Here is a 10,270-nt window from a genome sequence, read left to right as displayed (position 1 = left end):
CCACCTCTTATTCCTAACATGGTCCTTCTAGCTCCCTCCCGCCCATCACTGTTCCCCTGGGGGAACACAGGGTCACACGCATTGATAGACTGACATCACCAGCAAGAAAAAAATATTGAGGGACAGCTGAGGCTGATTTTAGACAATGGAAAGTGGGGGTGGTGGGAGGCTGACCTTGAAACTTTCCACTCGTTCTTGGCAGCTCTGTGGATCTTTCAAAAGTGGAGGGACAGAGAGAACACTGAAATAGGGAATTCTTTGGCAGTTCTAGCCACCAAAGGGTCCCAGTTGCTTTTAGTTCTCTCCTTTTTCCCTGGACTGTGTTGGATATGGACCAAACTCTACTGGTTGAGTTAGATCTTTTGATTCCTGGTATTTAGGGAGCGTGAGCAACAGTGAGGAGGGAGGTCACTCATGATCCTTGACAATTCCCCCAGATTGCCAGTTGGAATTGCTGTGCTATTTTGGGATTCTCTAATTGGCAGGGAGATGTCAGCCTGTAAGAGCCATAGGATAGCCCAGGAGGGTTGGGATCGGCAAGGCCATCCTAGGGTTTCAAGTGGGATGAGAAATGAGGAGGGTCACCGTACAAGATCATAACTTCTGTTTTCGCCTGGTGTTCTTAAAATAGAACTTTCACACCCATATGTATCAAAGGCTGTGTTGCTCACTGCTCCCCTTCCACTGCTTCCTCTGTGAACCCCTGCCCAGCCTACTGCCCACCATGCCGTGATAGTCATCACCGCCATCCCTGTGTTCCCCAGTGCAGTGCCAGCCGCGCTTCTAATTCCATCTGGAATCTTGTTATTGACAGGTGGCAATTGAGCCCATACACAGTTGCCATATACCCGAGTAGGCCAGAGAAGTGGACACTGTTCAAGGTGACCAGAGCTATGGGGGGTTGGTGGGGGGCGGGGGAGAACAGAAGTGGTTCTAATTAGTTCTTAATGTCAAGTTAGTGTCAAGGCTAAACCTCAGCAATGTGGTGACTGAGTCAAGCGCGGGGTGGGGGCAGGGCAGAGCTACCTCACTCCTGGGGAGAACAGAAACGGTTCTAATTAGTTTTATGTCAAGTTAGTGTCAAGGCTAAACCTCAGCAATGTGGTGACTGAGTCAAGCGTGGGCAGAGCTACCTCACTCCTGAGAGCCTCCCCAGCGGGAGGGACGCTGGATGGACCCACCTGCTGACTGTGGGAGGAAAGCAGGGAAGGCAAGCCTTTCAGAGGCCAGTCAAGGAAAGGGCGTAGGGAACAAAGGAGAACCAGGGGGAGGAAATGGGCTAATAGGGAAGAGGGGAAAAACACAGGGACAAAAAAAAAAGAGATATATCCTAGAGGGCAAGATATATAGAGTTGATCCCCAAATTTCAGCTTTCTCCCACTTCTATGTGAGCCTTCCAGTTTAACATGGGCCCCAGATACTTCTCTTTCAGGGGAATTGTGGAGAGAAATTAGTAAAAAACAAAACAAAACAGACTGACAAGCTGTGGCTTGGTGGTGGAGCCCTTGCCTGGCATCTGAGCCTGGGGCTCAATTGCCAACATTTCAAGAAACAAAACAATGCACACACACACACACACACACACACACACACACACACACACACACGGCAACAGGCACAGGGCAGTGGTGGCACACGCCTTTAATACCTGGAGGCAGAGGCAGTAGGATCTCTGTGAGTTCAAGGCCATCCTGGTCTACATAGTAAGTTCCAGGATCACCAGGGCTACATAGAGAGACCCTGTCTCAAAACCAGAAAGGACGGGAAGAGTCTCAGAGCCCCAGGGACCGAAGCAGCGGAGGGGTGATGCCAAGTCTCCTCACTGCTGTGAGAATATGTCTGACATTTAGTTGGTTCCTAATTTAACAACCCAATATCAAACATATCACACAGAAGCCGGCAGGCGAGCTTTGGTAGCGATCTGCCTTTCTCCCCGCTGTGAAGAAAGGTCAGGAAAGACAAACCAGAGCCTAGTCATGGACAGATGGAAACCCATCTTCTGCAAGGGCACTGACCCTTGCTCTCCCCCTCCCAAAACATGTTCTTGCTCCTCTGTCCTTCCTGCCATCCCTGCCACAGCCCCTCTCCCACTATGTCCGGTGGCTGCTGGATCATGTTTGCCTAGAGCAAGAACGCTGGGCAGGACTTCACATCCGGGACATTTCCCAAAGCTCCCATATGAAGCTTCACCCTGTGGTGTGACAGCACCAGCTTCCAGAGGCTCACCAGTGTCAACAGCTCCTCTGCAGCTTTGCCACCTGCCCTTTAGATGCCATCTCAGCTGCCCAGGGCTTTCCACAGGGGTAGGGTTAGGGGTTTGCATATCGTCTGCTTTCCATTTCCAAGCAAACCCCTAACCTTCCCAGATTTCTCCCATGAGACTGCTCGGTCTTCTCCGTGGACTCCAACTTCGCAGCTTCTAGTACTGGAAACAGTAGTCATGGGGAACTTCTGAAACGCTGGGCTGCTGCTTTTCGGCATCTCGTGCCTTGTCTCCTCCTCATGTCCTTTAGACAACCTCCTTCAAGTTATCACTGGATGTCCAGAACAGAAAAGCGGTTTCCCTCACAGGCTTCAGTCTGGGCTCCGGACAAGGAGACTCACAGCTTCTCTTGCCTGCTTAAATTGAAGCGAAGGCTTTTAGATCTCCAGAGCAAGAGGGAACTGCTTCTGCCAGAAAGTGGCCCGCAGACCTCAGGACACCCCTTCTTTTCTGCAGCTTTTTATCACCAGAGCTCCTGGGCTGGCTTCTCTAAGGCTCTAACTTCTCAAGGATTCAACCTGGTTTTCTCTCTCTCTCTCTCTCTCTCTCTCTCTCTCTCTCTCTCTCTCTCTCTCTCTCTCTCTCTCTCTTTCCCCTTTTGGAGAGAATTGGGTCTGTGGAGCATCACTTGGCAAGCAAATGTTTCATTCACTGTGGCAGAAAGGAGCCCAAGTTATAGCTGCATGGAGGGTGGGAGGGCACTTTCTATCCGTCCCCAGGCATGTTCCATGTGTCCTTGCCCCCATCAATCCTGATGTCTCCTTCCCGCATACACCCACTCCACAGTGACTTTGATCTCGATCAATAGCTTGTCCCAACACCCAGTCAATTCCTATTGTATGTCACTGGCCTTCCAGGGAAAGACTAACAAATGGACCTAGGTCCCAAGTCAGGCATTTGTGGCAGTGTCTTTTCTCTTTTGTAGTTCCCAGAGTTTGTGGGTGTATATGGAATATTTACATGCTTGCCCTCCATTTACTCTTGAAGTATGACCTAATGATTCTCTGCATCTCCATTTACTCTTAACTCTCACCTTTCAAGTTCTTTTTTTTTTTTTTTTTTTTTTCCTGAAGCCTTGACTATGGTAGAAAACAGGGGAGGAAGAAAAGAGGCAGGACAGGGACTAGCAAGACCGGAAGACTTGCCTGGAAGTGGTGGCGCACACCTTTAATGCCGATGCAGGTAGATCTTTGAGTTTGAGGCCAGCCTGGTCTACATAGTGACCCTGTCTCAAAAACAAACAAACAAACAAACAAACAAACAAACAAACAAACAGAACTGAAAACATTAGAGTTTAGGGTACTAGAGGAACAAAGGAAGACTGGGAATATTGGTGTGTGGAGGTGTAGCTCTCTAGGGAAACTGTGGATGCACAATTAGAAACATCAAGCCTGATAATAACATTTTAGCGTCCCCCCCCTTTTTTTTTCTTACTACACTTTCATATTTTTGGGTGTGATTGTGTCCTTGTTCCTCTGTGAAGGTCAGAGGACAATTTCCAGGAGTCTGTTGTCTCCTTTAACTATGCGGGTGGGTTCTTCAGTCAGACTCAGGTCACCAGGCGTGGCAGCAGGTCCCTTTACCCTCGGAGGCCGCTCACTGAGCTGGCTGGTGTTTTTCCGCTATTTCAGATAGGTCTGAGTCCCTCTAAGCCACAGACCAGGGTATAACATCAGCTAGAGAAACACCAGGGCCTGGAGGGGTGCAGCTGAGTGATGTGATGAGAGCACACGGAATTGGCAGGGAGGGTCAGAGAAGATGGGTGTTATAGCGGGCCAACCTGCCAATAATGGAGCCAGCCTGGCACTGACAAGCCCTGAGGGAATAGGCCAAGGTCGGAGATCCAGGCAGAGGGGATGGGGCATTCGGCGAGTCCAAATGAACAGAGAAATCGGAGGTTGGTTAGAGAGTGTAGTGGGAGAGGAGGTAGAGGGAGAAAGACCATGGAGTAGCAAGACAGCATTACCGTTTCCTGTTTATATGATGTAGTAAGTGTGACTTCTTCTAAGTGCCTTATTTAATTCCCACAGCAACCCAATACGGTAGAAATTATTTCCATTTTATAAATAAGCAACAAAAACTCAGACTAAAATTATTTCTCAAAAAACATTTTATGTGCATGGGCATTTTATTTGCATATTTGTCTGCGTACCACATGCATGCCTGGTATCTGCAGAGGCCAGAAAAGGGCACTGGATCCTTGTCTATAACTCCAGTTCCAGACAGTTGTGAGCTGCCATATGGATGCTAGGACTCCAATCTGGGTTCTCCGCAGGAGCAGCCAGTGTTCTTAACCACTGAGCCATCTCTCCAGCAAACCGCCCCACCTCAGCCCCCAATATTAAAACGTGCACCAGGCCAAACACCTACTAAGTGGCAAAGACTGAGAACCAGATCTGTCCACTCTTCTCTGGACTCCAGGCCACGCTACCTGTGAAGAAGCAGGTGGCCTGGGAGACAGTAAGAAAGAAGCGGAAAGAGAGGTAAGGATGGTGTAGACCCGACTAACACAGGCCAGGAACAGAGAGGAGGACTGGAAATTCAGTCCTGTTTGGTATCAAATCCAGTGAGGTGTTTGTGGCTTCATCTCCTACAAAGCTCACACTATACCTGTAATTACTGTTCACAACCTGCTTTCTCCCCCAGCCTGGGAGCGCCATTTCATTTGATGTGAGTATTCATAGCTGGTTACTAATGGTGAGGGATTAGGAAGCAGCGGTGACCAGGGCAGAGGGCAGAGTATGTGATAAACAGTGACATTGAACTGGAGGTGGCTTAGCCACAGGACCAAGGCAGGGCCTGGGCTCCAGGGAACTAGGAGGCTATTGGGGGCCAATCTCTGGTTTGTGCTCTCTCCCTACTCACCTGCTTAATCCTGAAGACAATCCCAGCTGGGTCTGTCCTCTGCAGGAGAGGGTCCAATAGCGTGTCCCCTACCTGCCCCTGAAGCCTGTGCTGTTCTTAGTACCTGCTGCCTCTCCATGGTCTGCACGGGAGGAAGGGGAGGGGCAGGAAGTAGTAGCTTCTGACAGCTAAGTGAAAGATGCAGGCTTTGATGAGAAACTAAGGATAGAGCAGGACTGGAGAGGTTAAGAATGAGAGAGGTGTGCGGTGGTGGATACAGCCACACTGAAGCTGAGGGTAAGAAAAGAGCCCATGGCACAGATGAGTGACCAGTGACAGTACTGATGACAGGTCAGTTTAGGGGGAAGTAGTAGAAATTACATCATCAGAGGACATATTCTCACAGCAGCTCCTGACTGTGAAATGGGGGTCTCTGGATGTCACTTGTTTTCCCGTAGCTACAGGTGCATGTGTTACTACTTTCCAGGATTTTCAGGGTCAAATACCTTGAAAATGGACACGCTTTTTTCCAGCCCAAGCCCACCATGTGATACTTAACACTTGCTACATTACGTACTCAGTGCCTGGAGGGGTCAGAGTTTGGAATCCTCTCAGTTTTGTAGAGTAGGCTCCTATCAGGCCTAGAAGAGGCTAACACATGTTTTCACAATAATGAGATACCCCCCAAACCTAAAATTCAGCCCCCGACACTCAAGCACCACATATGGCTATAGATTAATAGCCATGTTTAAAGCGATTTGTCCACAAATTCAGAGAAGATCAGTGAAACCAAGGTCTGAGGCTTAGTGTTTCTAACTAATGACCACCATGAAACGCCATGACCAAAAAGCAAGTTGGGGAGGAGAGGGTTTTATTCAGCTCACACTTCCACATGGCTGTTCATCAACAAAGGAAGTCAGGACAGGAGCTCAAGCAGGGCAGAAACCTGGAGGCAGGAGTTGGTGCAGAGGCCATGGCGGGAGCTGCTTACTGGCTTGCTCCCCATGGCTTTCTCAACCTGCTTCCTCATAGAACCCAGGACCACCAACCCAGGGATGGCACTGCCCACCATGGACTGGGCCCGCCCCCACTGATCACTAACTGAGAAAATGCTTACAGCTGGATCTCATGGAGGCATTTCCTCCACTGAGGTTCCTTCCTCTCTGATGGCTCTAGCTTGTTGTAAGCTGACACACAAAACCAGCCAGTAATCAGAATCTAGGAAGTAAAACTATGGCAGCCAAGAATAAACCAAGACTCAGGGCTGATAATAAACCCCATGACCTAAATCTAAATATTTAAGAGTTTGCTTTATTTTTAAACCAAATCACAACTTTTTTAAACCAGACATTGTACATCCTCTCCCCTTCCGACACTGCATATCCCACGCTAACCACAAGGCGTCACTCTTGTTTTCCCCGAGGCGACATTTGGGTTGACTTGACCGTGAAAAAGGGGTGGTCTTAAGTCCCAGGTCCAGGTTTGTTTTGGGAAGCCTCCGGTAGAGACTAGAGGCTGGGTTGGCAGGCATGAGGGAAGAGCAGTGTTTGGGCAGCCTCAGAGTCTCTCCTCATAAAAAGCTTTGCCCATCCGACTGAGTTCCTGCTGGTACTGTTGATATTCCTTCTCAAACAGCTCATGTAAGGCAGCTTGACGGACCTGGTAGGGAAGGCAGTGAAGTGTGTGGCGCTGGCTCTTTAACGCTCCTTCTCGGTCTCTGGATGCCTCCCCATCCCTGTGTTCCCTTGGACCTGGCTTTAGCAGGGACATAAGAGGAGGTGGTAGGAGAGAGTCAATCAGCGGAGGGAAGCCTATTTCATTTCCCCACCCTTGGGTGAAGACTCATTCTTCAACAAGTATTTTGCTGAGAATGTACCATGAACTACAAAATCTGCCAGGTACTCAAGATACTAAGAGGTGACGTGGCAGCTGGCACCTCAGGTGCAGAAGAGCAGCTTAGGGTCTCACCTGGATGAGAAGAGCAGAGTAATGCATTGAGAACTGGAAATGTGTCACCTGCGGCTGGGGGATGGGACATGCTTATAATTTCAGCATATGGGAGGCTAAGACAGGATGTCTGCAAGTTCCGGAAGAACTTGTCTCAAAAATAAATAAATAACCCCCGACTGGGTGTGGTGGTGCACTTTAACCCAGCATGCAGGGGCGCAGAGGCAGGAGGCCAGTCTGGTCTATGTAGCAAGTTCCAGGTCAGCTAGGGGTACATAGTGAGACTGTTTCAAACAAAACCCAACCCAACCCAAAGAACCCAAGGAAACAAAGCTTCACTAAGGCCAAAACTAAACAAGGAGTGCCACCTGCAAACAGGGCAAAAATTGAAAAAACCTCACTGACTGAAAAAGAGCTTCGACATTTGATGTTAATGTTCTGATAAAAATCATGAAAAATCAGCCAGGCGGTGGTGGCAGCACACACCTTTAATCCCAGCACTCGGAGCAGAGCAGCACTGTGAGTTCAAGGTCAGCCTGGTCTACAAAGTTCCAGGAAAGGCGCAAAACTACACAGAGAAACCCTGTCTCGAAAAACCAAAAAAAAAAAAAAAAAAAAAAAAAAAAAAAAGAGAAAAATCACACAAAAAATCATGAAAAATCCCAGAGGCAAACAATATAGTTAAGTCAGGACAGAGTACTTGATATGCCAGCTGGCAGGGACACAGCAGGGAAGGAGGAAGACTCCAGGCAGCCCTCCTAGAACTCACCATCAGCAGCTGTCTGTTGGACAGTGCTAACTCCTGTTCCATAGCATCCTGCATCCTTAGGGTAGCATACAGGTTTCTCCGTTGGCTCAATGTCATCTGCCACATACAGTGAGTATGTGAATTCCGCCATCTGTTCCAGGTTTAGGGTGGGGATTAAGTGGGGGAGAGGAGTAGAGACAAATCCTTACTAATGTAGTTCCTTTGTGACCAGAACCTCTGCCACTGTCAGAAGACTGCAAAGTTCTTGAAAGGGTAGCCAGAACTGACTTGGAGTCTAGTGTGTAAGTACTGTTACTGAATCATACCATGACGAGGCAGAGCTGTCCGCTGTTACAGTCACACCAAAGGAAACGCAAAGTTGTCTCACCTACATCATTTAGAACTGGGTCCCAGTTCATTGTTCCTAACCATTACCTTTTTGGTTTTGTGTTTTCAAGACAGGGTTTCTGCGTAGTTCTGCCTGACTCTGCCTTCTGAGTGCTGGGATTAAAGGTGTGTGTCACCACCCCCGCTATTTTTTTTTAATTTTATTTGTTATGTATACAGTGTTTTACCCTCATGTATTCCTGTACGCCAGAAGAGGGCACCAGATCTCATTACAGATGGTTGAGAGCCACCATGTGGTTGTTGGGAATTGAACTCAGGACCCCTGGAAGAGCAGTCAGTGCTCTTGACTTCTGATCTTAACCTCTGAGCCGTCTCTCCAGCCCCGTCCCCAGTTATTTTTTAAAAAGACAGTTTCATGTAGTTGGCTGGCCTCCAACTCACTATGTAGCTAACCCTGAACTTCTGATGCTCCTGTATCTCCTGAATGCTGGGGAATAGACCTAAGGCTCTGTGCATACTAGGCAGGCAGTCTACCAGTGAGCTATCTGTACCAACTCCCCTGCCCTGCAATGTCTCACCATATAACCTAATTCCCTGGAAGCATGTAGACGAGTCTGGGCTAAAACTCAGAGACCCACCTGCCTCTGCTCTCTCTCTTGTTGAGATTAAAAGCATAGAGCACCATATTGGGCCCCACTTTAGTTATTTATTAAAATTTTTCAGACAGGGTTTCTCTGTGTAGCTTTGCGCCTTTCCTGGGACTCAATCTGTAGCCCAGGCTGGCCTCGAACTCACAGAGATCCACTTATCTCTGCCTTCCAAGTGCTGGGATTAAAGGCGTGCGCCACCACTGCACGGCCCCCGCTTTGGGGCTTCTGAAGAGTGTATCTGTCAATCACACTGCAGCCTCTGCTGGCCTTGGACTTAGGCTCAGCGTGAGCCCCCACGCCCCGCGTCTGCCGGCGGCATTTCCTTATAAACCTCAGGGCTGGAGGAGCAGCTGGAGGGGGAGCACTTCCCTGCACAAAAAAGAAAACCTCAGCAGGTGGAACACGCAGTTCCGTCTTCTGCGTATTGTGTCCCTCGTTCAACAACTGCTGAGGTATCTGCTCTATCATTAGTACAAAGCCAGGCAAGAAACACGTGAGATTAAAAAACAAAACAAGAGAAGAGAAAAGAATGGCAAAACGAACACCTGTGCTTTCCCACAGAGATTGGGAAGCAGGCACAGGAAAAACCAGACTTATCTACGAGGCGTTAACATGCTCATCTCCGATGGCTGAGAACAAGGCTGCTCCCTGTCTGCTCCGTGTTTTCTTTCTGGAGGAGTCCCCAAGGATTGCTGACTTAGGCGATGGCTCAGGGAGAGGAGAGTGGAAAAGGAACTGATGGGAGGAGATGGAAACAGACTACCTGTTGACCAGCTTCTTAAGTGCCACGGCTCTTTGCAAATTCTGAAAGAGAAGGGAGTTCTGTTGATCTGCCTTGATTACTAGAATCCGACCACCAGTCCCCACTTTTGAGGAACGAAGTAGTCAGTATCCTAGGGGGAAGTGGGAAAGCTCTGCATTTCTCAGAATGGACTGAAGAGAAAATACAGGGGCCAGAGCGGGACATATGCAAACAGCTCCTGTTTCAGAAGCAGCTTCCCATTTTTGCTAACTCTCCTGCAACTCTTCCAAGGGCCTTTCTTTCTCAGGAATGCTGTACTCCTGGCAAACCCACCCAGAAACTACACCAAGGGAAACTCCTCCAGTGTCCACCCTCCCTCCAGCTCTGCCTACCTCTTCTACTTTCGTCATTTTCTCCGCAGACATATCTACAGACATGGTGGGTGTTTCTGAGGCCACTGGGAAGGCTCTCCTTTCTGTTTAGTTTGGTCACTAAGGTTTCAGTAGTCATAGCAACAGTTAAGCGTCCAACAATGACCCTGGTCCTGGGAGATGACTGGTTACTTGGCCTGTTGTCCTAGTGACCTAAAGGGAATCCTGGTTCTCCAGCTTTCTATTAGTGACAAGGCCAGGCTATCATGAGCAAGAGCCACAGAGTCCCTATTTCAGGATTTCAGACTACCTGCAGAGTCTAGATCCAGACACATAGTCCAACCAGTTTCTGGCAGC

The 10,270-nt window shown here is 48.8% G+C and overlaps 1 protein-coding gene across 4 annotated transcripts; it reads right to left on the bottom strand.

Moving 5' to 3' along the window:
* Positions 1–6,392: 6,392 nt before the first annotated feature.
* On the bottom strand, positions 6,393–10,209 carry C6H1orf189 (chromosome 6 C1orf189 homolog). Of its 4 annotated transcripts, none has more exons than XM_028890868.2 (4): positions 9,935–10,209; positions 9,564–9,604; positions 7,824–7,953; positions 6,393–6,858 (listed from the first exon to the last, which is right to left on the bottom strand). In XM_028890868.2, exons 1-4 carry the CDS (start codon positions 9,977–9,979, stop codon positions 6,805–6,807), a joined length of 270 nt encoding a protein of 89 aa, XP_028746701.1. In that variant the 5' UTR covers positions 9,980–10,209; the 3' UTR covers positions 6,393–6,804. The 4 variants fall into 4 exon arrangements, with proteins under 4 accessions (XP_028746701.1, XP_028746700.1, XP_028746698.1 ...); XM_028890867.2 differs by having other exon boundaries at positions 6,393–6,766; positions 9,935–10,203; XM_028890865.2 differs by having other exon boundaries at positions 6,393–6,862; positions 9,935–10,199.
* Between the last annotated feature and the right edge of the window lie 61 nt (positions 10,210–10,270).

Source organism: Peromyscus leucopus, chromosome 6 (assembly GCF_004664715.2).
Source record: "Peromyscus leucopus breed LL Stock chromosome 6, UCI_PerLeu_2.1, whole genome shotgun sequence".
Taxonomy (NCBI): Eukaryota; Metazoa; Chordata; class Mammalia; order Rodentia; family Cricetidae; genus Peromyscus; species Peromyscus leucopus.
This window is presented reverse-complemented; position numbering and strand designations above follow the sequence as displayed.